The sequence below is a fragment of the Jaculus jaculus genome, chromosome 19 (genome assembly GCF_020740685.1).
Source record: "Jaculus jaculus isolate mJacJac1 chromosome 19, mJacJac1.mat.Y.cur, whole genome shotgun sequence".
Taxonomy (NCBI): domain Eukaryota; kingdom Metazoa; phylum Chordata; class Mammalia; order Rodentia; family Dipodidae; genus Jaculus; species Jaculus jaculus.
In genome coordinates this window covers 44133301-44159912 of record NC_059120.1, presented here as the reverse complement: position 1 = coordinate 44159912, position 26612 = coordinate 44133301, and the positions used below count along the sequence as shown (strand labels likewise).

At 58.7% G+C, this 26612-nt stretch overlaps 1 protein-coding gene across 4 annotated transcripts; it reads left to right on the top strand.

The window, feature by feature from the left end:
* The first annotated feature begins 144 nt into the window (after window positions 1-144).
* Celsr2 (cadherin EGF LAG seven-pass G-type receptor 2) lies at window positions 145-25426 on the top strand. 4 transcript variants are annotated; one of them, XM_045138144.1, is made up of 34 exons: window positions 145-3472; window positions 9015-9662; window positions 11776-11998; window positions 12338-12453; window positions 12637-12725; window positions 13219-13376; window positions 13701-13864; window positions 14002-14127; window positions 14475-14641; window positions 14921-15208; window positions 15315-15489; window positions 15717-15858; window positions 16007-16127; window positions 16493-16676; window positions 16819-16920; window positions 17506-17600; window positions 17766-17975; window positions 18512-18695; window positions 18818-18946; window positions 19046-19226; window positions 19317-19484; window positions 19583-19709; window positions 19837-20037; window positions 20315-20489; window positions 20776-20888; window positions 21024-21103; window positions 21188-21314; window positions 21400-21522; window positions 22020-22147; window positions 22343-22431; window positions 22536-22724; window positions 22872-23042; window positions 23122-23356; window positions 24092-25426. In XM_045138144.1, exons 1-34 carry the CDS (start codon window positions 157-159, stop codon window positions 24096-24098), a joined length of 8751 nt encoding a protein of 2916 aa, XP_044994079.1. In that variant the 5' UTR covers window positions 145-156; the 3' UTR covers window positions 24099-25426. The 4 variants fall into 4 exon arrangements, with proteins under 4 accessions (XP_044994079.1, XP_044994078.1, XP_004659102.1 ...); XM_045138143.1 differs by having other exon boundaries at window positions 23842-25426; XM_004659045.2 differs by having other exon boundaries at window positions 23705-25426.
* Window positions 25427-26612: the final 1186 nt, after the last annotated feature.

Below are 26612 nucleotides of genomic sequence, written 5' to 3'. Positions count from 1 at the left end.
CCCCGCTGAGCCATCCAGGCGCAGGCCCCGCCGGGGCGCACAGGTGGCCCCCGGGGACCGGCGCCCCGGCCCGGGCATGAGGCGCTGCGGGGCCCGCAGGAGCCGGAGGAGGAGCCGCCGCGGCTGTTGAGCCGGCCGGCCGCGAGCTTGGGAGAGATGCGGAGCCGGTCTGCCAGCGCCCTCCTCCCAACGCCGCTGCCGCCGCCGCCACTGCTGCTGTTGCTGCTGCTGCTGCCGTCGCCGACCCTGCTGGGAGACCAAGTGGGGCCCTGTCGTTCCCTGGGGTCGGGGGGACGCGGCTCCTCGGGGACCTGCGCCCCCGTGGGCTGGCTCTGCCCAGCCTCCGCCTCGAACCTCTGGCTCTACACCAGCCGCTGCAGGGATACGGGCACTGAGCTGACCGGCCACCTGGTACCCCATCACGATGGCCTGAGGGTCTGGTGTCCAGAATCAGGGGCTCACATTCCCCTTCCGCCAGCCCCTGAAGGTTGCCCCTGGAGCTGTCGTCTCCTTGGCATTGGAGGCCACCTTTCTCCACAGGGCAAACTGACCCTGCCCCAAGAGCACCCATGCTTAAAGGCTCCTCGTCTGAAATGCCAATCCTGCAAGTTGGCACAGGCCCCAGGTCTCAGGGTTGGAGAAGGGTCCGCGGACGAATCAGTGGGTGGACGCAGGAAAAGGAATGTGAATACAGCCCCTCAGTTTCAGCCACCCAGCTATCAGGCCACAGTGCCCGAGAACCAGCCAGCAGGTACCTCTGTGGCATCCTTACGGGCCATCGACCCAGATGAGGGTGAAGCAGGCCGACTTGAGTACACCATGGATGCCCTCTTCGATAGCCGCTCCAATCAGTTCTTCTCCTTGGACCCAATCACTGGTACTGTGACCACAGCGGAGGAACTGGATCGGGAGACCAAGAGCACCCACGTCTTCAGGGTTACTGCCCAAGATCATGGCATGCCACGACGGAGTGCCCTGGCCACACTCACCATCCTGGTGACTGACACCAACGATCACGACCCTGTCTTTGAGCAGCAGGAATATAAAGAAAGCCTTAGGGAGAACTTGGAGGTGGGCTATGAAGTACTTACTGTCAGGGCCACGGATGGTGATGCCCCTCCCAATGCCAACATTCTTTATCGCCTGCTGGACGGGTCTGGGGGCAGCCCCTCAGAAGTCTTTGAGATTGACCCTCGATCTGGGGTGATCCGAACCCGTGGCCCTGTGGATCGGGAAGAGGTGGAATCTTACAAGTTGACGGTGGAGGCAAGTGACCAGGGTCGGGACCCCGGTCCACGGAGTGCCACAGCTGCTGTTTTCCTGTCTGTGGAGGATGACAATGACAATGCTCCCCAGTTTAGTGAGAAGCGTTATGTGGTCCAGGTGCGGGAGGATGTGACTCCAGGGTCCCCAGTACTCCGTGTCACAGCTTCAGATCGAGACAAGGGCAGCAATGCCCTGGTGCACTACAGCATCATGAGTGGTAATGCAAGAGGACAGTTTTATCTGGATGCTCAGACTGGGGCCTTGGATGTGGTAAGCCCACTTGACTATGAGACGACCAAAGAGTACACCCTACGAGTCCGGGCACAGGACGGTGGCCGGCCCCCACTCTCCAACGTCTCTGGCCTGGTCACAGTGCAAGTCCTGGATATCAATGATAATGCCCCCATCTTTGTGAGCACTCCTTTCCAGGCCACCGTCCTGGAGAGTGTCCCCTTAGGCTACCTGGTTCTCCACGTGCAGGCAATTGATGCGGACGCTGGTGACAATGCTCGCTTGGAATACAGCCTGGCTGGGGTTGGCCATGACTTCCCCTTCACCATCAACAATGGCACAGGCTGGATCTCTGTGGCTGCTGAGCTGGACCGGGAGGAGGTTGATTTCTATAGCTTTGGAGTGGAAGCCCGAGACCACGGCGCTCCGGCGCTCACCGCCTCCGCCAGCGTCAGTGTGACCGTCCTGGATGTCAATGACAACAACCCGACTTTTACCCAACCGGAGTACACAGTGCGGCTCAACGAGGATGCAGCCGTGGGCACCAGTGTGGTGACAGTGTCAGCCGTGGATCGTGATGCCCACAGCGTCATCACCTACCAGATCACCAGCGGCAATACCCGCAACCGCTTCTCCATCACCAGCCAGAGCGGTGGCGGCCTGGTCTCCCTTGCCTTGCCCTTGGACTACAAACTCGAGCGGCAGTATGTGCTGGCTGTGACTGCCTCCGATGGCACGAGGCAGGACACAGCCCAGGTCGTGGTAAATGTCACTGACGCCAACACCCACCGCCCCGTCTTCCAGAGCTCCCACTACACGGTCAACGTTAACGAGGATCGGCCAGCAGGTACCACCGTGGTGTTGATCAGTGCCACGGACGAGGACACGGGCGAGAATGCTCGCATCACCTACTTCATGGAGGACAGCATCCCCCAGTTCCGCATCGACGCAGATACGGGTGCTGTCACCACGCAGGCTGAGCTGGACTACGAAGACCAGGTGTCTTACACCCTGGCTATCACTGCTCGGGACAATGGCATTCCGCAGAAGTCTGATACCACCTACCTGGAGATCCTGGTGAACGACGTGAATGACAACGCCCCTCAGTTCCTGCGGGATTCCTACCAGGGGAGTGTCTATGAGGACGTGCCCCCTTTCACCAGCGTCCTGCAGATCTCGGCCACCGATCGGGACTCCGGTCTTAATGGCAGGGTTTTCTATACCTTCCAAGGAGGGGATGATGGAGACGGGGACTTTATCGTAGAGTCCACCTCGGGCATCGTGAGGACACTGAGGAGGCTGGATCGGGAGAACGTGGCCCAGTACGTCTTGCGAGCATACGCAGTGGATAAGGGGATGCCTCCAGCCCGCACACCCATGGAAGTGACAGTCACCGTGTTGGATGTGAATGACAACCCACCTGTCTTCGAGCAGGATGAGTTTGATGTGTTTGTGGAAGAGAATAGCCCCATTGGGTTAGCCGTGGCTCGGGTCACAGCCACTGACCCGGATGAAGGAACAAACGCCCAGATCATGTACCAGATTGTGGAGGGCAACATCCCTGAGGTCTTCCAACTGGACATCTTCTCTGGGGAGCTGACTGCCCTGGTGGACTTGGACTATGAGGACCGGCCTGAGTATATCCTGGTCATCCAGGCCACGTCAGCTCCCCTGGTCAGCAGGGCTACCGTCCACGTCCGCCTCCTTGACCGCAATGACAACCCACCAGTGCTGGGCAACTTTGAGATCCTTTTCAACAATTACGTCACCAATCGCTCAAGCAGCTTCCCCGGGGGTGCCATTGGCCGGGTGCCTGCCCATGACCCCGACATCTCAGACAGCCTGACGTACAGCTTTGAGCGGGGAAATGAACTCAGTCTGGTGCTGCTCAATGCCTCCACGGGAGAGTTGAGACTGAGCCGAGCTCTAGACAACAACCGGCCTCTGGAGGCCATCATGAGCGTGTTGGTGTCAGGTAAGGAAGGGCCCCCGGTGATGTCGGGGTGGGACTCGCTCCTGGGGAGGGAAATGGGAAGGCCTGGGCAACCGTCGAAGGTAGAGTGCCATCCAAGAAGGAGCCAGTGTCCCATCTCGCTACCAGTGGCCACCCCGGAGGCTGAGGGAGTAGAAACCAGCTTGGGAAGAAACCCCAGGAATTCTGGCAGCTGGCGCAGGCCCCGCCTGCTGCCCCGGGCTGGGCTGGGCTGCTTCGGTTGGCTGCCCTCTGTCTACCAGCCTGTGACGTGCTGGGGGAAGTGTTGTGAAGCTGCCCTGGCTATGGCTGCCAAGAATTGTGAAAAAAGGCGCGTGGAAGACTAGGAGGCCAGGAGTGCTGGGGGAGGGGTGGGAGGACCATGGCTTGGGCTTGGAGGAAAGGCACAAATTGGCCTCTCTGCACCTCTTTACCTCCACTAGGATGATCCTCTGATCTCACATAAGCCCTGGCAGGACAGAGGGCCACAGAGACACAGGGTTTCACCTAAGGGTCAGAACCCTGCCATCCTCTCTTGCCGCCTACCCCCCCCCCAACCCTGGCTACCAGCTGAGCTGCAGAATAGGCTACCATGGACTTTGTCTAGTGCATTCTTTTCCCTCCAGGCAGAAAGAGCCTGGCCTGGCTCCCCCTTCAGAGCTCCCGCAGGAAGTAAGGCCACAGCTTATTGTCTCTGTCCAAACAGACCCCACTGTCAGACTCCCTGGTTAGGGTCTGGCTTGGGGGTGGGGCTGCAGTGAAGCCAAGGCGGACAGACCTTCTGAGCCCCCTTAGGCTCCCTATAAACTGTTCTCAGGGCGTCAGGCCTTCCCTGCTGGCCATAACCAGCCTAGGCGCGGGGAACCGGGCAAGGGGATCAGAATGCACCAGAACTGCTGAGCTTTGTGTTCAGAGACCCCCAGGGACTCGGAACTGGTGGGGAGAGAACAGAATCCTAGGGGTGTGGGAATTGGCCAGGGCCCAGGCTGGGCATTCCTGCTGCTTGGCCAAGCGCTCAGCTTGCAGACTCCCCAGACAGCAGGGCCGGGGGAGAAGAGGGAGACTGGGTGATGGTGCCCGGTCCCTTCTGTCAGCTGTGTGGGTGAGAGACAAGGAAGAGGACCACTGGGCCCAGTTGCTGAGTGCCTTCCTGAGCTTAGGAACAACTGAGACCATGGGTGGGGGGGGGACTGCTGGTGACACTCTCAGAGGTAGGCACAGGCAGCCTTCGCACGATGGCAGGGACGGGGGCGGGCGGCCCCAACATGCTTCTTGCTGGACACATGCTTCCTTGCCCCGCCCCTTAGGTGGCCATGGGGACCAGATGGGGACCAGGGAGAGTGAGCTTTCAGAGACTTACAGACCAGCCTCTGAGCTTCCTGAAGCTTCAGTTCCTCTCCAGGAGGAGGGGCAGCCTTATCTATGTTGTCACTAGAGACTAGAGACTGGGGAAGGGACTCCCCCGCCCTCCACTCCCATCACCACCACCAGCACGTGAGTGTGGCTAGACACCAAGGGATAAGGTGGACGATCGCCCCCATCCCTAGTCCCCTTAGAGGGGAAGTCCGGGACAGCACCCAAGACTGCAGGAGCTGTCCCTTCATCCCTGGTCCCCTCCCCCGCTCAGCCCTGACTCTTAGAGGCAGTCACCACGGCAACCCCAAAGTTCAGGAGGCTGGCGAGGGGCGCTGACGCCCACTACCCTTTGTTTTCCTTCTCTGGCTCTTTGTTCCTCCCTTCTCCCCTGCCCGTGTGGACCCTGCTGCTCTGCACCCTCTTTCAGCTCCTGCATCCTTCCTTCTGCCCCACTCCCTCTTTTCCTGGGCTTTTGTCTTTCCCTGTTGAGCTCTGTGTTTCGGCCTGTCTTCTTCCTCTTCTTCCCCAGGACGGCATGGCAGCTGCCCCAGCCTGGGCTGGGCGGCTTCCTGCAGCCCCAGGACCCGTGGCTGCTGCCTTCCTCTGCTAGGCCACGCGAGAGCATCTGCCTAACGCCCACTCACCTCCCAGACCAGCAGAGCCTCCACTGGCACACCGACCAGGGGAAGAAAGGCTGAGAATTTTAATCCTGGCACCTGCCCAGGTGCTGTTTCTTGAGTCAGTCTGCCCCAGCTCTCTCCCCTCTCTAGAAGAGCTTGGGAAGTACCCAGCATACCCGTTCCTATCCTCCCCTTGGACCTGAGGAGTGACTCAGGTCAGGTCAAGGCATAGAAGAAGAGACAAAGAGGAAAGAGAGAGAGAGAGAGAGAGCAGTGAGTTGGCCCCTGGAGTTGGGGACAATAGCAGAAGGGGCAGGTGGCCACAGATGGTGGGCCAGATGGGAAGCAACAGATACATGCTGAGAGAGGGGCACTGGCAGGGCCTGGGATGGTGGAGGGCACAGAGAACAGCACTTGTTCCCAGGGTTGAGGGGCAGCAAGGCCTCTTGATCCCTGGTCTAGGAGCACTGCATGTGTAGAGTTTTATGTTGTTTTCTTTTTGCGGGGTGGTCTGATTTTCTGGTGGTAGGGTCTCACTCTAGCCCAGGCTGACCTGGAATTCACTACATAGTCTCAGGGTGGCCTGGAACTCACAGCGATCCTCCTACCTCTGCCTCCTGAGTGCTGGGATTAAAGGTGTGTGCCACCACGCCCAGCCCTGTGTTGTTTTCTGCCTGGAGGGAACAGCCCACCTGGGATCCGCCCCCCGCACCAGCCCTGGGCCTGAGTGCTGGGTTCTGAGGGAAGGAGGTGAGGGAGCCGGAGCCTGATCATCAGGGCCAGATCTCTTGGAGCAGGGAGCTCGGGGCAGCCCAGAAGGCTTGGAGGTCTAGGGGCCTGGGCGGAACTGGAGGAGCAGGGTGAATACAGTTGACCATAGGGCCACAGTGCTGAGGCTGGAGGGGAGGCAGGCCGGGAGCGCAGGGCACAGCTGAGGTGAGTGTCGTATCTTCAGCTCGTCCCTGCGCAGCTGAGCTGCTCAGCCCCTGCCAGGGTAGTCAGCTCCCTCAAGTAGGCGTGACACAGATACAGAAACCGTCCCTATATTCCTCTCCTGCTCTCACCCTACCCTGGCAACGCTAGGTCCAACGTCCCTCCTGTTTGGGTGCCATTTTCTGCATCCTCTGTTGCTGGGCTTTTCAGTACCCACTCGACACTATGGAGACTGCAGAGTCTCGCCAGCATCTTGCTATAAACATCTACATCACGCTACACGAAATGTAGGGGTGTTCCCTATTGCCCTTCTCGTGGCCCCAGCGTTGTGAGCTAAATAAGACCCACTTCCATGAGTATGCGCATTCAGGTGTGTCTGGCATTTCTGAGCTTCAGGTGTGTGGGTGGAGTGAGACACCAGCGAGTGTGTTAGCACTTGGCCGTTTGTGAGTGAGTGTGCTGCCTGCGGGTATGGCAGGCAGGCCTTTGGGTGCAATGCCATGAGCCAAGTGGGTGATGAGTAGCTTAGAGGCCCCAGTGCCAGAGCAGAGACCAGCCAGTGGGGTTGGGGGGGCTGTTCCAGTAGAAGCTGCCCCAGGCTCTTCCATCTCTGCACGGATCCTGCACCCCCACTTTCCCTCTCTCCTGGCATGGACCAGTGGGTGGTACTGCCACCGGTGGTTAAGGTGGCTCAGCTAGATTTCCTGGGGTGGGGTCCCCCAGCCTCTGCACAGCATCGAGGGAGGGAGGCTTTGTGTGGGGTGTTGCCATGGGGACAGTGGGCCTACAGGGAAGCAGCCCTAGGGCTGTGTGGGAGGGGGACCAGTTGTCCCACTGACCCAGTTTGCCTCCTACACTTAATCTGCAGTACAGGAGTGAGGAGCACCGTCGGGCCCAGGTTCTGGTGGTGGCGAGATGTACAGGGTGAGGGGTAGGGCTCTCAAGGTACCCTGGGCCCTGTAGAAAAACAATCAGAGAATAAAACAGGGAAGTTTTTTGTGCAGGGAAGCCTTTTGTGCAGGGAAGCCCAGTACCTGAGCTGAGGGAGCAGGCTGGAGCATGGCAAGATGCATAAATATCAGATGGATGGATGTGTCATATACCAGAGTACTGGGAAAATATGTAAAGAGCACTTTTCACTTCTGCAGCTCAAGTTTTCTTTTCTTTTTGTTTTGTTTTTTGAGGTAGGGTCTCACTCTAGCCCGGGCTGACCTGGGTTTCACTATGTAGTCTCAGGGTGGCCTCACATTCACAGCTATCCTTCTACTTCAGCCTCCCGAGTGCTGGGATTAAAGATGTGCGCCACCATGCCTGGCTCTAAATTGTAGCCCAGGCTGTCCTCGAACTTCTGATCCTCCTGCCTCTGCCCCTTCAGCACTTTCCTACCAGCATGCACCATCACAACTGGCTGAAGTTTTCTTACTCACCTATAAGGCTTAACCCTTCAAGGAGTGGCTTGCTCACAAGTGATGTATCATACTGGCTTTTTTGTTGTTGTTATTTATTTGAAAGAAAAAAAAGAGAGAGGGGGGAGATTGAGAGAGAATGGGGGTGCACCAGGGCCTCTAGTCACTGCAAATGAACTCCAGATGCATGTGCCACCATGTGCATCTGGCTTATGTGGGTACTGGGGAATCTAACCTGGGTCCTTAGGCTTCGCAGGCAAGTACCTTAACTGCTAAATCATCCCTCCAGCCTTTTTCTTTTCCTTCCTTCCTTCCTTCCTTCCTTCCTTCCTTCCTTCCTTCCTTCCTTCCTTCCTTCCTTCCTCCCTCCCTCCCTCCCTCCCTCCCTCCCTCCCTCCCTCCTTCCTTCTTTCTTTTTTGGAGGTAGGCTCTTGCTCTAGCCCAGGCTGCCCTGGCACTCACTCTGTAGTCCTAGGTTGGCGCTGAACTCACATCTGTCCTCTTACCTCTGCTTCCCCAGTGCTGGGATTTAAGGCACGCGCCACCACGCCGTGACCGGGCATCTTAATGCCAGTTAGAAAAAGGAGTATTCTTTTTTTTTTTTTTAAATATTTTTTGTTGTTTATTTATTTATTTGAGAGCAACAGACAGAGAGAGAAAGAGGCAGACAGACAGAGAGAGAGAGAATGGGCGCACTGGGGCCTCCAGCCACTGTAAGAGTACTCCAGACGCTTGTGCCCCCTTGTGCATCTGGCTAACGTGGGTCCTGGGGAATTGAGCCTCGAACCGGGGTCCTTAGGCTTCATAGGCAAGCGTTTAACCGCTAAGCCATCTCTCCAGCCCAAGTATTCTTTTTGTTTGTTTTTTGTTTTTAGAGGTAAGGTTTCCCTCTAGTCCAGGCTAACCTGAAATTCACTATGAAGTCTCAGGCTGGCCTCGAACTCATGGTGATCCTCTTACGTCTGTCTCCCGAGTGCTGGGATTAATGGCGTGCACCCGGCTGAAACAGGAGTATTCTTGAGTGTCATTTAGGGTGCAGGTTGAACTCTTCTCCCCATGCAATCTCCTCTTGGACCCTCCTTCCCTCCTATTGCTTCTTCCTGTTGGCGCTGCCACACCAGGGCCCGATCCCCTTCCCGCGTCCACAGTCCCGGGTCTGTGGCTTCTTCCCACCTCGCCCCCCCCCCCAGCCCCAGTCGGGTGCTGACCTCGCTCGTGTCCCCTCCGCAGACGGCGTGCACAGCGTGACGGCGCAGTGCGCGCTGCGGGTCACCATCATCACCGATGAGATGCTCACGCACAGCATCACGCTGCGCCTGGAGGACATGTCCCCGGAGCGCTTCCTGTCGCCGCTGCTGGGACTCTTCATCCAGGCGGTGGCCGCCACGCTGGCCACGCCGCCCGACCACGTGGTGGTGTTCAACGTGCAGCGGGACACGGACGCGCCGGGCGGCCACATCCTCAACGTGAGCCTGTCGGTGGGCCGGCCGCCGGGGCCCGGGGGCGGGCCCCCCTTCCTGCCCTCCGAGGACCTGCAGGAGCGCCTGTACCTCAACCGCAGCCTGCTGACGGCCATCTCGGCGCAGCGCGTGCTGCCCTTCGACGACAACATCTGCCTGCGCGAGCCGTGCGAGAACTACATGCGCTGCGTGTCGGTGCTGCGCTTCGACTCGTCCGCGCCCTTCATCGCCTCCTCCTCCGTGCTCTTCCGGCCCATCCACCCGGTGGGCGGCCTGCGCTGCCGCTGCCCGCCCGGCTTCACCGGGGACTACTGCGAGACCGAGGTGGACCTCTGCTACTCGCGGCCCTGCGGACCCCACGGGCGATGCCGGAGCCGGGAGGGGGGCTACACCTGCCTCTGCCGCGACGGCTACACCGGTGAGCGCCACCCCACCCCACCCCGGGCTGACGCCTGTGGTCCGAGCGCCCACTAGGCTAATGATGGGCTTCGGCCCCCCCCCCCCAGGTTCCCGCCTTGCAGAAGGCACGAGGAGGGCCCTGGCCCCGCTGGGTTGCTGTGCACTGAGGTCCGCAGCCCTGCCCTTGGGTTTGTGGTCCAGCTCTGCCTGCTCTTAGCCGTGTGAACACAGGCAGGTTATTTAACCTCCCTCCACCTCAGTAATTTTCTATGCAGATAACCAATCTACTTCCATCAAAAGGTGGTTGTGGGGAGTCATTTAAATAATTTGACACAAGGGAGAAAAGCTGGCTCGTGGATTTTTTTTTTTTTTTTTTTTTTTTTTTTTGCTTCAGGAAGTGCTCAGATGTGGTGACTGGATCCAGGCCTCCCCTAAGCTCAGTAAGAAGGGACGCTGGCCTAGGACCAGGTCTTCCCACTGCTGGAGTGATCACCCTTCCTAAGCTGTAATCACCACTTTCTCCTACCCCCCCACCCCCCCCCCGCATTTGGGAGAAGGCTGTTGAGGAGCTGGGGGAGCTGGAGGGCTTTGGAAGGAGGAGAGTTCCAGAAAGACCTTGCACCTGTGTAGCCCTAGGCAGAAAGGCTGCCTTTCTGCTTCCCCGTTGGCCTGTGACCTCGGGTCTTTGCATTGCTGCCCCCTCTTTGTCCTCTGCCCTGGGCCTGTGACCCCCCCCTGCAGACTGTGCTGCTCTTCAGCCTGCCTGGTGGCTCCGCTTCCTTCCTTGCCGCCCAGGGGGCCCAGGCCTTCTGGCTGGACCCTCTTGCCCAGAACTTGCCAGACTTGACTCTTCTCTGCTGCTGCTGCTACTTATTGCTGCTGGGGTTTGGGGGGGGGGGAGGGCGAGCTTGGGGGAGGTGAGGGGAGTCTTTGTCCAGGAGGATGGGGAGGGGGACTCAGTGTAGGCGAACAACAGTTTCCATGGAAACAAGAGCCAGTCACTAGGCACAGGAGCTGAGACCCTATCTCTAGAATCAGAACGGGGAGTGAGAGAGGGAAGGGGATGGATTTCCCCATCTAATGTTGTTGGAATTTCTACTGCTCTGAATCCTCATCTGTCCCAGGGCTTCTCCCTGACCTTCAGCACTGCGCAAGTGCTACAGGGGTCTCCAGGCCTGTACCAGATCTCCTTCCCTTAGGGAAAGCCCCAAGCTTCCTCCCACCACCAACCCCACCTCATACTCAGACAAATAAATCCAAGTGGAAGCCTGGTCCCGTCTCCGGGGAAAGAAACCCATCTCAGTGTCTGACAGGGACAAAAGCACCAGTGGTAGAGAGGGAGGGGTGGGGATGGGGTGTTGGTTTCTCCCTTAGGATGTCCCGCCAGTCCTTTGCCTCCTGGCCCTTACCCTAGAGGGCCAGAGTCTTGGGATCAGGGGCCCAGCAGGCCTGTGTGGATGATGACCATGGCTGGTGGGGAGGCTCAGGCTCTTCAAGGAGCTTGTAGGGGAGTGTGTGTGTGTGTGTGTGTGTGTGTGTGTGCGCGTGCGTGCCACTGCAATGGGAATGGCATAGTGTGCCAACAAAAGCGTCTAGGAGGTGGGTCCTAGTACGTCCTAGATCTCAAAAAAGGCCACTCAAAGGGAAATGGAGCTGGGGAGTCTAGAAGTAGAGTAAGGGGTCATAGGAAGCCATGGGAGATATGACTAGGGATGTGTTAATCAGATTTTTTGTTGCTGGACATATACCTGAGAAAAACAATTGCAAGATGGGAAGATCTGTTCTGGCTCATGGTTTCAGAGGGTTTGGTCCACGCACCACTGGCTCCTCTGCTGTAAGCCTGTGGTAAGGTAGAGCATCATGGGCTATTGTGTGCGTGGAGCAGAGCTGCTCACCACAAGGCAAGAACTGGCCTGGGACCAGATTTAGCCTTCCATGACTTGTGTCCTCCTCTCCCCGTGACCTATGTCCTCCAGTTAGTCTCCTCTTTCTAAAGTTTCCAGTACCTTCCAGTATAGCACCACCAGCTGGGTGAGCCCATGGAAGCGTTTCCTATTCAAATTATGACGGGGGAGCCCCAGTTGCCGTACCCTCAGGGACATGGTCCTCACTCTGCCTGTCTTCTTCCCTAGGTGAGCACTGTGAAGTCAGTGCCCGCTCAGGCCGATGCACCCCAGGCGTCTGCAAGAACGGGGGCACCTGCGTCAACTTGCTAGTGGGCGGTTTCAAGTGTGACTGCCCGTCTGGGGACTTTGAGAAGCCCTACTGCCAGGTGACCACACGCAGCTTCCCTGCCCGCTCCTTCATCACCTTCCGTGGTCTGCGCCAGCGCTTCCACTTTACCTTGGCCCTCTCGTGAGTGGTTGGGCACCGGGGTGCAGGGTGCTGGGGGAGTGTGGGACTCTGCAGATTCCATGGCAGGTCGGGGAGTAGGTGCTGGCAGAGCACCCGGGGTAGCCTGTGCCACTTGGCCAGCAGATGGTGCTCACCATGAGGGTCTGCCTGGCACCCCTTGGTCTCCCCTTAAGGATAGGTAGCCAGGGTGCCCGAGTTCCAGTTGGGGTCGTCTTCCCCGTTTTGACTCTATGGCTTGTATGTAGTGCCCGCTCCCTGGAGGTCCTGGCTCAGTGGCTTGGGGTACCGGCATCCAGGCGGGTGCCCCATTTGCTCTCTCTGTCCTCAATCTCTCTTAAGGTTTGCCACCAAGGAGCGCAATGGGCTGCTGCTGTACAATGGGCGCTTCAATGAGAAGCATGACTTTGTGGCCCTTGAGGTGATCCAGGAACAGGTCCAGCTTACCTTCTCCGCAGGTGACCCTCACACCTCATGTCCTCGCCCAGCTCCCCAAACCCTATGCCCCTGGCCCCGAGCCATATGCTCTTCCTCCATAGCCCCCCAGGCAAACCTGGGTCCGGCCCCATCCCTGGTCCCACCTCCACCACTCTCTGTTATTTTCCTGTGACCCGGGAAAGCTTACGTGGTCTTTTCTCCAGGGGAGTCAACCACCACTGTGTCTCCATTCGTGCCTGGAGGGGTCAGTGATGGCCAGTGGCACACAGTGCAGCTGAAATACTACAATAAGGTAGGAGCAGCCTGGGTTAGAGGCGCTGGAAAGTCATGTTCTTGGCTCATGTGCTCATCTAGATCTGGGTGAGGGCTGGAGGGATGGCTTAGCAGTTAAGGCGCTTGCCTGCGAAGCCTAAGGACCCAGGTTCGATTCCCCAGAACCTATATAAACTAGATACACATGGTGACACATGCATCTGGAGTTCATTTGCAGTGCTAGAGGCCCTGGCATTCTCTCTCTCTCTCTCTCTCTCTCTCATTCAAGTAAATAAATAAATGATAAGAAAGAAAGAAAACCCTGGGTGGTACTTTGTGTGGTGGGCAGTGCTTGGTCGTGACCCTTCTTACTGGAAGAGGGTGGGAATGTGCCACTCGCTGGGACAGTCTCATTTTTCTGGGTACGTGTTTGGTGTGGGTGTAAGCCTGCATAGGCATGTGATCATGTGCTGAGGTCTTTGTGCTGGGCTTCTTGCCCACCACTACCCTACACTGCCTTTCCCTGTCCACAGCCGCTGTTGGGTCAGACAGGGCTCCCGCAGGGCCCATCCGAGCAAAAGGTGGCCGTGGTGACCGTGGATGGGTGTGACACCGGAGTGGCTCTGCGCTTCGCAGCCGTGCTGGGCAACTACTCTTGTGCCGCCCAGGGCACCCAAGGTGGCAGCAAGAAGTGAGCAGTGGGAAGGGCCAAGGGATGGTGTGAGCCAAGATACAGGGCGGGCAGGTCAAGAGAGCCGGGCTGTGGAGTAGGAGCCAGCCAGATGCACCTTCGGCTTTCCCAGCGGTGGTCAGCGTTGGGGAATTAGACAGATTCAGGCCTGTGGAGGGGGCGGGGGAGCAGGGAGGGTGCGGTTGGGCCCCTCTCCTTCTAGCTCCGCAGTGCCGCTTGGTCTCAACCCAGCCATTCTGTTCTCAGGCCCGGTGGCAGGGCATGGAGTGAGAGTCGAGCCAGAAGCTCTGACCCACGCTTGTGTCTTCCATTTTGCTCCCCTAGGTCTCTAGACCTGACAGGGCCCCTGCTTCTGGGTGGGGTGCCTGACCTACCAGAGAGCTTTCCTGTCCGGATGCGGCACTTTGTGGGCTGCATGAGAAACCTGCAGGTGGACAGCCGACACGTGGACATGGCCGACTTCATCGCCAACAATGGCACTGTGCCTGGTATGGGGACCCGGGGATAAGGGCAAGACTGGGGACTCAGTACTGAGGGGAGCCATACCCGCCACGGGATACCGGCCTGTGTGGTCTTCCGTCCGCCACTGCCAGCTCTCACTCGAGCCCCTTTCTCTCCATCCTAGGTTGTCCCACCAAGAAGAACGTGTGTAACAGCAACACGTGCCACAACGGCGGTACCTGCGTGAACCAGTGGGACGCATTTAGCTGCGAGTGCCCACTGGGCTTTGGGGGCAAGAGCTGTGCCCAGGGTAGGAGTGACAGCCATTAGAGGCCAGGCCTGGGTGTTGTCAACTGTCTGGGAACACTGACGGAACCGGGGCAGGGACTGGGCAGGGCTCTGCAAGCTCGGCTGTGGGTGGAAAAGCATGTCTGGGCAGAGCAGGAGAGGGTAGGTAGGAGACAAAGGGGCCCAGTGAGAGGCAGGCTGTGGGCACAATACAGGGCGGGCACAGGGCAGGTAAATTCCCTGGAGGGGGGGACAGCGAGGGGAGTAGGTGCAAAGAGAGGCAGGCCCTGTTTCTGTGGAACCACCACACTGGACATCCTGCCCTTCTCCTCACTCTGCCCTTCAGTCATCTTTCATCTGCCTCTTCAGAAATGGCCAACCCTCAGCGCTTCCTGGGCAGCAGCCTTGTGGCCTGGCATGGCCTCTCGCTGCCGATCTCTCAGCCCTGGCACCTCAGCCTCATGTTCCGCACACGCCAGGCAGACGGCGTCCTGTTTCAGGCTGTCACCAGGGGGCGCAGCACCATCACCCTGCAGGTGATTCTTGACAATGGGAGCCAGGGCAGGCCATGGCCTGATTAAGGCCACAGTGGCCTCCATGTGGCGGGCCCCAGGCAGCGGGGCAGGGTCTCGGAACTGGAGAGGTGGCTAGATCAGTTCTGTGGGCCAGTGCTGCCATCTATCGGGCATAAAGAAGATAAACACTTTCATCTGGTCCTGGCTCGGCAGAAGGATGAGTTTAGTGGTTCAGAAAGGAGACAGTGGGCTAGAAGGTTAAAGCCGTCCCCCGGTTCTGCTTTCTCTCCCCCTGTGCAGCTCCGGGGGGGCCACGTGGTGCTAAGTGTGGAGGGTACAGGGCTCCAGGCTTCGTCTTTGCGTCTGGAGCCAGGACGAGCCAACGATGGTGACTGGCACCATGCCCAATTGTCACTGGGAGCCAGTGGGGGCCCTGGCCACGCCATCCTCTCTTTCGACTATGGGCAGCAGAGGGCAGAGGGTAACCTGGGTCCCCGGCTGCATGGACTGCACCTGAGCAACATTACAGTGGGTGGAGTACCTGGACCAGCCGGTGGTGTGGCCCGAGGCTTCCGAGGCTGCTTGCAGGTGAGTCTCCTCCCCCTCCCTTCCCCTCCCCTCCCATTCTGTGGCCCCCCCACCCAGAACACTGCTCCACTGAAAACCAACCCCGCCCACGTCTCCCCACCGCCAGGGCGTGCGGGTAAGCGAGACACCCGAGGGCGTTAGCAGTCTGGATCCCAGCCGTGGGGAGAGCATCGGTGTGGAAGCAGGCTGTAGCTGGCCGGACCCCTGTGACTCAAGCCCGTGCCCCGCCAACAGCTACTGCAGCAACGACTGGGACAGCTATTCTTGCAGCTGTGACCCAGGTGCGTCAGGGGCCCCAGGGGCGGGGCAGGCACCTGGGGTCTCACCATGTCTCTGCCGTGTCACCTGGGACCAGTCATGTCACTTCTCTGAGCCTTCACCTCCTATACTCCAAACTCACAGCCAGCTGGCACAGTGCTCAGAGTGGAAGGAAGTGGATGAGGGCGGCTTAGGTACAAGAGAGCCAGCGTAGGGTGGGAATGAGCCTTTCTGGTCCTCTTCGTCCCAGGTTACTATGGTGACAACTGCACTAACGTATGTGACCTGAACCCCTGTGAGCACCAGTCTGCGTGTACCCGAAAGCCCAGTGCTCCCCACGGCTACCTCTGCGAGTGTCCCCCAAATTACCTCGGGCCGTACTGTGAGACCAGGTAGGTGGGCCAGGGCCCTCTCTCTGGTGTGTCCCTCCTTGCTCTGACAGCCTGGCCGAGCTGCGGCCAGGGTCGGAAGAGCCACACGTGGCTGTGCCAGGTGGGAATGGCAGAGAGGGCTCATAGCTGCCTGGGCCTCTTTCTGCAGAATTGACCAGCCTTGCCCCCGTGGCTGGTGGGGGCACCCCACGTGTGGCCCGTGCAACTGTGACGCCAGCAGAGGCTTTGACCCAGATTGTAACAAGACAAGCGGCGAGTGCCACTGCAAGGTGATAGCCCCAGTGAGCCCCACCATGGCCACCCTGGGCTCTAGAGAGGGGAGGCAGTGAGTTGAGGGCTCTGTGCCTTTGCTTTTTTTTTTTTTTTTTTTTTTGGTCCTCGTATCTGGGTACAGGAAGACCCAGGACCAGTGTTGAACCAGTGAGCCCCGGGCCAGCCACTCAGGTTGTCTGCAGCCTGATGACTTTTCAGTGATAGGTCTAACTCCAAGTCTTACTAGTTGTTGAATATGTCCTATTCCCGAGGGGACCTGGGAGTGGGGAGCCTCTTTCTACAGAGGCCACAGCTGGAAGGACCCATAAACATCCAGGACGGACATCCTGAGCCAGTGACTCCTCTTCCTCCTCCCTCCCAGGAGAACCATTACCGGCCCCCGGGCAGTCCCACCTGCCTCCTGTGTGACTGCTATCCTACAGGCTCTTTGTCCCGAGTCTGTGACCCTGAGGATGGCCAGTGTCCATGCAAGCCTGGTGTCATCGGGCGCCAGTGTGATCGCTGTGACAACCCTTTTGCTGAGGTCACCACCAATGGCTGTGAAGGTGGGCTCTTGGGACAGGTGGGCAGCCCTCCCCACCATGTGCCAGGAGGGAGACTGGCATTGGATCTGTAGATATTGAGGGAGGGCTGGGGCACCTGGGCAGAGCCGCTTATAGATAGGTGACTGTATGTTCTTTCGTGCAGTGAATTATGACAGCTGCCCGCGGGCCATTGAGGCCGGGATCTGGTGGCCCCGCACACGCTTCGGGCTGCCTGCTGCTGCGCCCTGCCCCAAAGGCTCCTTCGGTAGGTGTTCGAAGCCCATGATGTGATACTGGGGCCTTGACCTCTACTGCCGGTGGAATGAGGATAGCAAGCCCCCAGCTGTAGAAGCCGAGACCCCTGTTTTGTGGCCTCTGCCTCCTGGAGACACCATGTCCCATCTCCCTTGGCTCAGTGTTATTTGCCTCTTGTTGCAATAAGCTCAGAGCACCACAACTTAGGCTGAACAAAACTGCTGAGGAGCCTACACTGCTGGGAACTAGAGGTTCAGATCCTTACAGGGCTCCCGCATGGCTCAGCCCCCTCTACTGGAGTTATGCCACATTAAAGAAGGAGCCTTGAAAAGGAACGTAGGGAACTGTCCCATGGGACCCCCCGATGAGATGAGGGGTGGCCATGGTCCTCAGGTTAGCAGTGAGCAGAGTTAGTAAGTGGGCAGTAAGAGAAAGCGTGCTGATCCTGCAGAGGTTTTTAGCTCCAGAGTTCTGCACCCCTGCCTCCTGTCTGGTCCATGAAGTGCTGGCTCCCAGCAGAGCTCCTCAGCGGGTCTCAGGGGCTTTCTGTGTCCGCCCTCCTCTGAGGTCAGCCCTCTTGGCTCCTTCCCTCCAGGGACTGCTGTGCGCCACTGTGATGAGCACAGAGGGTGGCTCCCCCCAAGCCTCTTCAACTGCACGTCGGTCACCTTCTCAGAGCTGAAAGGCTTCGTAAGTGGACTCCCTCATCTTCTCAGCTTCCTCTCTTTCTCACGGCCCCATCTCCTGTTTTCATGAAGCCACCATTTCCTAAAGCCCTTTGACTTCAGAGCCCCAGTCTCTACCCTCCTGCTGACCCCTTGTCCCTCTGTCCCCCCCCCCCCCCCCCGCATCCAGGCCGAGCGGCTACAGCGGAATGAATCGGGCCTGGACTCGGGACGCTCCCAGCGGCTGGCCCTGCTCCTGCGCAATGCCACGCAGCACACAGCTGGCTACTTCGGCAGCGATGTCAAGGTGGCCTACCAGCTGGCCACACGGCTGCTGGCCCACGAGAGTGCGCAGCGGGGCTTCGGGCTGTCTGCCACGCAGGACGTGCACTTCACCGAGGTAAGACGTAGAGCAGGCACGGCTGCCTAGGTGGATGGGATCAGGGTGAGCAGGCTTGCTCCTGGCGCTCTGGGGAGTGAGAGGGGATACCCCGCTGACTTTGGGGAGTCCCCCAGCGTGAAGCCTCTGTGACAGTCTATAAGCCATGGTATGGCACATTGGTATGGCACCTAGGTGCATTGAAAGTACCTCTCACCAACCTTGTCCTGGTGCCCAGGAATAGCTGTTTGCATAGGGGCGTGGGGGTGATCCAAAGCAGAGGCCTGGCCACCGTGTCCAGGGCTGATCCGTCCTGGGGACTCAGAGCCTGCAGAAGAGTGAGGAGCGCGAGGGCAGAGTGGGGAGCCCTGATGCACAGTGAGGAGGAAGAGCCAGGCAGGCTATCCGTGATGGGTGGGGGTGCCGTACACAGGACTCCCTAGGAGAGACAGTGCAGACTGCTGCAGGAAAGGCGGGGAGCAGGGCTGGGCTAGGACTTGGTGGAAGGGAATGGCAGGTGTGGACTGTGACCACATGTGTTCCCCCCCCCCCACCAGAATCTACTTCGGGTGGGCAGCGCCCTCCTGGATGCAGCCAACAAGAGGCACTGGGAGCTGATCCAACAGACAGAGGGTGGCACGGCCTGGCTGCTCCAGCACTATGAGGCCTACGCTAGCGCCCTTGCCCAGAACATGCGGCACACCTACCTAAGCCCCTTTACCATCATCACACCCAACATCGGTGAGATGGTGCCCAGGCTGGGGAGGTGGTTTGTGAGGAGAGCCTCTCCAAGAGTGACCGCGCTGGGGGCCTGCCTCGCCCTCTCGTCCCAGGTCTAACCTGTGGCCACGCTTGCTTTCTAGTCATCTCTGTAGTGCGCCTGGACAAGGGCAACTTTGCTGGGGCCAAGCTGCCCCGTTATGAGGCGCTGCGCGGGGAGCGGCCCCCAGACCTCGAGACAACCGTCATTCTGCCCGAGTCTGTCTTCAGAGGTCAGTGAGGGCCGTGAACGGGGCAACGGCTGGGCCCAGGCACCCCTGCGGACCTCACAGAGGGCAGGACTGGCTGAGTCTGGTAGTGTTTGCTTCCAGAGATCCCCCCCATGGTGAGGCCCGCGGGCCCTGGGGACGCCCAAGAGCCCGAGGAGTCGGCGCGGCGGCAGAGGCGGCACCCAGAGCTGAGCCAGGGAGAGGCCGTGGCCAGCGTCATCATCTACCGCACCCTGGCCGGTCTGCTGCCCCACAACTATGACCCGGACAAGCGCAGCCTCAGGTGAGTGGCTGGGACGAGGCTGAGGAGGTGGGGGCCGGGCAAGGAGGGGCCCAAAGCCGCCATGGTGAGTGCCTACCTACCTGCCGTCAGAGTCCCCAAGAGACCTGTCATCAACACGCCTGTGGTGAGCATCAGCGTCCACGATGACGAGGAACTCCTGCCCCGTGCCTTGGACAAGCCGGTCACGGTCCAGTTCCGGTTGCTGGAGACTGAAGAGAGGACCAAGCCCATCTGCGTCTTCTGGAACCATTCTATTCTGTGAGTCTGTACCTCTCTTCGGCCCAAGGCTTCGGGCCGCAAGCCCGGTCCCCTAGGCGGCTCCCTCCTGCCTCCCTGACCCCACCGTTGTCATTCAGGGTCAGCGGCACCGGTGGCTGGTCAGCCCGAGGCTGTGAGGTCGTCTTCCGAAACGAGAGCCACGTCAGCTGCCAGTGCAACCACATGACAAGCTTCGCTGTGCTCATGGACGTGTCTCGGCGGGAGGTCGGGCCCACGGGGCAGCCAGCGTGGGTGGCGGCCGGGTGAGGGGCGGTAGGGTGCTCGGGCTCTACTCCTCTTCATTCCTCTGCACCCCCTCCTCCCCACCCCATCCCCGCCACCCAACCTGCAGAACGGTGAGATCCTGCCACTGCGGACCCTGACATATGTGGCCCTTGGAGTCACCCTGGCTGCTCTGCTGGTTACCTTCCTCTTCCTCACTCTCCTCCGTGCCCTGCGCTCCAACCAACATGGCATCCGACGCAACCTCACAGCTGCCCTAGGCCTGGCCCAGCTTGTCTTCCTCCTGGGGATCAACCAGGCTGACCTCCCTGTAAGACCCCCCCACCCCCACCTTCCACCCTGACTTTCAGTCCCCTTGAGCTCCCTGGTGGCCTCTTCCCTGCCCAGCTTCCACCCTGTCTCTTGTCGCAGTGAAGTGATGAAGGGTCCAGTCTAGTGCCTGGTCCCCAGTTTCTAACTCTCCTTGAATGTCCCACCATCCCAGAGTTTCTCACCCCTGGCCCAGGCTTCCTCCCAGGCAGCCCCCAGCACAGGCCTCCCCCCCCCCCACCGCCTGCCCTGCCCTGACGCAGTGGCCTGGTCTCCAGTTTGCTTGCACAGTGATTGCCATCCTGCTGCATTTCCTCTACCTCTGCACCTTCTCCTGGGCTCTGCTGGAGGCCCTGCACCTGTACCGGGCGCTTACGGAGGTGCGCGACGTCAACGCCGGCCCCATGCGCTTCTACTACATGCTGGGCTGGGGCGTGCCTGCCTTCATCACAGGTACCCCAGCTCCTGTCCTGGCTTGGCAGGGTCCATTTCCCTAGGTGCTATATGTCTGCCTTCATGCCTTGTATCCCGAGCCCACAAAGCAAGCCACCCTCTAGACCAGGACAGCCTGGTGTCAGGGATTCCTCTCCCATTGAGGGGCTGGGTTCCTTCCTGGAGAGGGGCGTGGACAGATGACCCGGAGCCCTTCCAAGTGTCCCACACCAGGCCCTGCTGGCCCCTGGCTGCTCCCCGCTCCCTTCGCTGTCATCACCTCCCACGCTGCTGTCTCCATGCTCAGGTCTAGCTGTGGGCTTGGACCCCGAGGGCTACGGGAACCCCGACTTCTGCTGGCTCTCCATCTACGATACACTCATTTGGAGTTTTGCTGGCCCAGTGGCCTTCGCCGTCTCGGTAAGTGCCCGAGAGTGAGTTGGCGTGAGCAGACTGCGTGTCCTCCAGGTCCCCTTCAGGAAGAGCTGAGGCTGCTGGGCCTCGTGGGGAGGGGTGGACGCTGTCTGTCCCCTCACAGCTCTGTCCACCGTGCAGATGAGTGTCTTCCTGTACATCCTGGCAGCCCGGGCCTCCTGTGCTGCCCAGCGGCAGGGCTTCGAGAAGAAAGGCCCTGTGTAAGTATGGGCGGGTGTTTTGGTATGGGGTGGGCATTGGTGCGGCGGGCCTCACTGCAGGCTTACCTGCTGCCTGGTCCCCAGCTCGGGCCTGCGCCCCTCCTTCGCTGTCCTGCTGCTGCTGAGTGCCACATGGCTACTGGCGCTGCTGTCTGTCAACAGCGACACCCTCCTCTTCCACTACCTCTTCGCTGCCTGCAATTGTGTCCAGGTACCTGGTTCAGCCCTTGTTTAGGGGATGGGAGCATGGTCAGGGGAGCCCGGCTATGCTGACTGCCGCTGCCTCTGCCTGCTAGGGCCCCTTCATCTTCCTTTCGTACGTGGTGCTCAGCAAGGAGGTCCGGAAAGCACTCAAGTTTGCCTGCAGCCGAAAGCCCAGTCCCGACCCTGCTCTGACCACCAAGTCCACTCTGACCTCGGTGAGGAAGCCTGGGTCTGAGCCCAGGAGGGCTGTGGTGGAGCCGGTGTGTCCTCTGTACCTTTGGTCTTGGGATCCCCCTTCCTTTCTTCTCTCCCCGCATCCCTTCCGGGAAGGAGGAAGGGTGGTGAAGTAGTCTGTGCAGAAGACACTGTTACAGGCATGGAGGCTTTTGACGAAGGGAGGCTGTGGGTGGAGATGCATAGCCAGGAAACAAATGCTGTGCCTTTGAGAATTCCTCATGAATCACAGTACATTTGCTGTCTCCCAGCATACTCTTAGGAGACAGTTCCTGGCACCATCACATACCCAAGTCCAAAGACATATGGGGTATTCAGTGATGCCCAGCTATGGCCAGTGTGGGAGTAACAAAAATGCAGGTTTTACGATGTGGGCACGTGGGAGGTTGGACTTGAGGTAAATTCTCTGCACCCTTCCACTTCCTAGCCTGGTGCCAACCCTTCCCTCTCCTCTACTTACCCGTCTCTTCCTGCCTAGTCGTACAACTGCCCCAGCCCCTATGCAGATGGGCGTCTGTACCAGCCCTATGGAGACTCAGCCGGTTCGCTGCATAGTGCCAGCCGCTCAGGCAAGAGCCAGCCCAGCTACATCCCCTTCTTGCTGAGGTGAGGCCTGGACGTGGGGAGGGAGGGAGGGAGGCACCTTGCTGAAGCCAGCTAGGCAGCTGTTCGTCATCGAGTGGTAGAGACCAGGGCCAACGCAGGTGGCAGCGGCTGGGATCAGAAGCAGCAAGGGACACGGGGCAGGATCTAGGAGTCCCAGCCGAGAGACAAGCCTTCAGCACAATCTTGTCCTCTCAGGGAGGAGTCAACACTGAACCCTGGCCAGGGCCCCCCCGGCCTGGGGGACCCAGGTGGCCTGTTCTTGGAAGGTCAAGACCAACAGCACGGTGAGGATGGAAGGCCCTGGCTGCCTAGTGGGGCAGGGGCCTGGCTTTTGCTGAGGGTGGGCCGAGGTAGGAGGGCCAGATGTGATCCCTCCCTGACCTCCCAGATCCCGACACGGACTCTGACAGTGACCTGTCCCTGGAAGATGACCAGAGTGGTTCCTATGCCTCTACCCACTCATCCGACAGCGAGGAGGAGGAAGAGGAGGAAGAGGCCGCCTTCCCTGGCGAGCAGGGCTGGGACAGCCTGCTGGGTCCTGGAGCTGAGAGAGTGCCCCTGCACAGCACCCCCAAGGGTGGGCCAGCACCAGGGCTGTGGCCTTTGGGGGGACAATGGGAACCCAAGAGGCCTTGGCTTCTCGGAAAGCAGGAACAAGGGTGGCGGCTGCTATAGCTGTCTGTCTTCTTGGGAGGGGGTCTCACTGATTTTCTCTCCCTGCCAGATGGGGGTCCAGGGCCTGGGAAGGTCCCCTGGCCAGGAGACTTTGGGACCACCGTAAAGGAGAGTGGTGGCAGTGGGGCCCTTGAAGAGCGGCCGCGGGAGAATGGAGACGCTCTGTCTCGGGAGGGGTGTCTGGGCCCCCTTCCGGGCCCTTCTGCCCAGCCCCACAAAGGTGAGCCGTGCTTGCCCAGCTGCCCCTTCCGTCCGCCTGTCAGCAGCCGCCTCTCGTGCTCACTCCTCCTGGTCCCCAGGCATCCTCAAGAAGAAGTGTCTGCCCACCATCAGCGAGAAGAGCAGCCTCCTGCGGCTGCCCCTGGAGCAGGGCACAGGGTCTTCCCGGGCCTCCTCCGCCAGCGAGGGCAGCCGAGGTGGGCCCCCTCCCCGCCCACCACCGCGCCAGAGTCTCCAGGAGCAGCTGAACGGGGTCATGCCCATTGCCATGAGTATCAAGGCAGGCACTGTGGACGAGGACTCATCAGGCTCCGAGTGAGTGGGGCTGGGCGGGCGGGCGGGACGGGGTGACCCCTGCAGAGGTCCTGGCTGGGACACAGCCTCCTCTGGGCCTCCTCAGGCTACTGCAGCTGACAGTTGCAGGACAGATGGACCAAGCAGGGTCTAGTTCCCTTGTGTACCCACCGACTGCGGTGCTCCACGGACTGCACCAGACCCCAGACCCCACGGGCTTTGTGCAGCGCAGCGCAGCCCAGGGTAGCTGAGGGAGGGCAGGGCGCTGGGGTTGCTTGTCTGTCTTTCTCTGGTGAAAGCTCACCGTCTCTCTGCTCTAGCTAACCCTCTGTCTGCCTTCTCTGCCACTCTCCTCTCCTGCCTCTCCAGATTTCTCTTCTTTAACTTCCTGCATTAACCCCGGGCCGGTGGTGGTTCCGAGACTCCCCTCCCTTCCCCAGCTGCGCTCACGCCCCACTCCCGTCTTGTGCTTTATCCTGCCCCTGCTCCCCATCGCCTGCCCACAGCGAGGAAACTTCCATCTGAAGAGCCTGGGCCTTGCACCTAAGGCCGCCTAGTGCCAAGCCCCTCCCCCAACTGCCCCCTCACTGCACTTTGGACCCCTGGGGCCAACATCTCCAAGACAAAGTTTTTCAGAAAACGAGGAAAAAAAAAAAAAAAGAATTTAAAAAAGGATCTCCACTCTTCATGACTTCAGGGATTAATTTTTTTTTTAATGTATCCACTGGAAACTGACTCCCCTTTCCCTTCCCAAAGAGGATAGGACCTCCCAGGATGCTTCCCAGCCTCTCCTCAGTTTCCCATCTGCTGTGCCTCTGGGAGGAGAGGGACTCTTAAGGGGCCTGCCCCTCACTTACCATCACCAAAAGGAAAGGACAAAGCCACACGCACCGGGGGGCACGGGCCCCTGCAAGGCTGCACCTGGCGGGCAGGCCTCAGTTGGTGAGGGGTCAGGCAAGGCGCGCTCCTCACCCGCCAATGCCACCTCTCCCAGGAACTGGAAAGCCCTGTCTGGCCAGGGGCAGAAGGACTCAACGCCCCTGGACCCCCAAATGCTGCATGAACCATATTAAGGGGAAGCCTGTGCCCCCATCCAGGCAGAGACGGCCGCCCTAGCCCCTCTCCTTTTCCTGGACTCTGGCCACGTGCCACAGCCCAGGTGTTTGCTCAGTTTGCTGACCCCAAAGTGCTTCATCTCTCTGCCGGCCCCTCCCGGGGAAGGCCAGTCACGTTCAGTTGCGCTTCTTTGCTGTGGGTGGGTGGGGCCAGGACAAGAGTAAGCACAGAGCTGGCTTGGTGGCCTCGTGGGGCCTCAAGTACAGATTTCAAGTCTGGGTTCTGGTGTCCACTCACCCACTTCCCCCACCCCAATCAGACAAATGCCACTTTGTCTGACCTGCTGTGGCCTCTGAGACATGTTCTATTTTTAACCCCTTCCTGGAATTGGCTCTCTTCTTCAAAGGACCAGGTCCTGTTCCTCCTTGTTCCCCTCCTCCACCCCAGCTCCCTGTGAAGAGAGAGTTAATATATATTTTTATTTATTTGCTTTTTGTGTTGGGATGGGTTTGTGTCCAGTCCCAAGGGGGGGGGTCTGATGTGGCCACTGCAGGTTGGGTGTGCACCCAGCATCCCTGGCTTCGGGGCCTACCATCCGTCCTTCCTCTCGATCCACTTCTTTCCTCAGTTTTACCAGCCGCCGTTCATTTGAGTCACCCTTTACTCTAAGCATGAATTCCAGACTCGTCACTGACTTTCCTTTTAGAGCAGGTGGCGAGAAAAGAGGTTACAGGCAGGAAAGCGTTCTTGTCCTTCAGTTGGAAGGCTGGCCTCTGGCACTTCTGCCACGGACTCTCCCCTCTCCCCTCTCCCAGCAGCAATTCCTGTAAAGGGTTAAAAATTTAACTGATTTTTTTTTTTTTTTTTTTTTTTTTTTTACTACTGATGACTTGACTTAAAAATACAAAGATGCTGGATGCTAACTTGATACTAACCATCAGATTGTACAGTTTGATTGTTACTGTAAATATGATAGAGTTTTGTTGTTGTTTTTCCATTCCCCATCGTACCGAATAAACTAGTTCTGCGCAGGTAGTGTGCTATCGTCATAGTCTTCTCTGTGGTGCCCTGTCGTCCCCTCAGGATGGTGGAGGCCCGAACTTTGACAAACAAGGCAGGAAGTCAGGGGACCCCTCCCAGCAATACTCCCCAAAACCTCATCAGCACAGAGCTGGGACAGGTTGCTCCAAGGAAGATGAGGTGATGGCTGGGAAAGTATCCTTTTCCCCAGGTCACAAGGGACTAGAGAGCTACAAGCAAGAGGCAAGGTTCTAGCTCAGTCTCTTAGGGTTGAGTCCTTGGCATGCACACAATTTTCTGGAGCAGAATTCAGTAGGGAGAGATGAAAAGAGTGACAGGGGGCTAGAGAGATGGTTTAGCGTTTAAGGCACTTGCCTGTGAAGCCTTAAGGACCTATGTTCGACCCTCCGGATTCCACATAAGCCAGATGCACAAAGGTGAGGCAAGTGCAAGGTCATACGTGCCCACTAGGTGGCGCAAGCATCTGGAGTTTGACGGCAGTGGCTGAGGCCGTGGTGTGTCAATTCTCACTCCTGTCTCTCTAAGATATAAAAAATTTAAAGTGACAGGTGGGAATTTAAGGGTGTTCAGTGATCAGGTACCTCCCAAGTCCAACATAGTGGACTATTTTTATGACTTCCACTGGTAAAAAGAAACAGCCGCACATACTAGAGCTAATATGTGCTCTGTGACATGATTGCTAGTCCCATATTTTGAGTGTCAGAGGTCAAAATGGCAAAGCAGAAAGGACAGTAACACGGGTCAGTATAACAGCTATTAGGAACAAAACCTTGGGAACCAGACTGACTGACTTTCTCTGGGCTTTAGTTTCTCCAACTACTAAAGGAGGCCAGTGGTAATAGCATCCACCTAAGTGAGCTTTTTGTTTTTCAAGGTAAAGTCTCACTGTAGCCCAGACTGACCTGGAATTCACTATTTGTAGTCTCAGGGTAGCCCTGAACTCAGCGATCCTCCTACCTCTCTGCCTCCTGAGAGCTGGGAATAAAGGCATGCGCCACCATACCCGGTTCCTAATTTAGCTTTTAGTACGGATTAAATGAGTTAACATAGGTAAAGTGCTTCAATAAACACTGCCTTTCTCGATTGTTGTTTGTGGGATGGAGACTGTCACGGAGTAGAAAGCCAGGACAAAAGGGGAGGGGCGAAGTGGGGAGCTGAACTAGAGGAGCAGCTGTGGTAG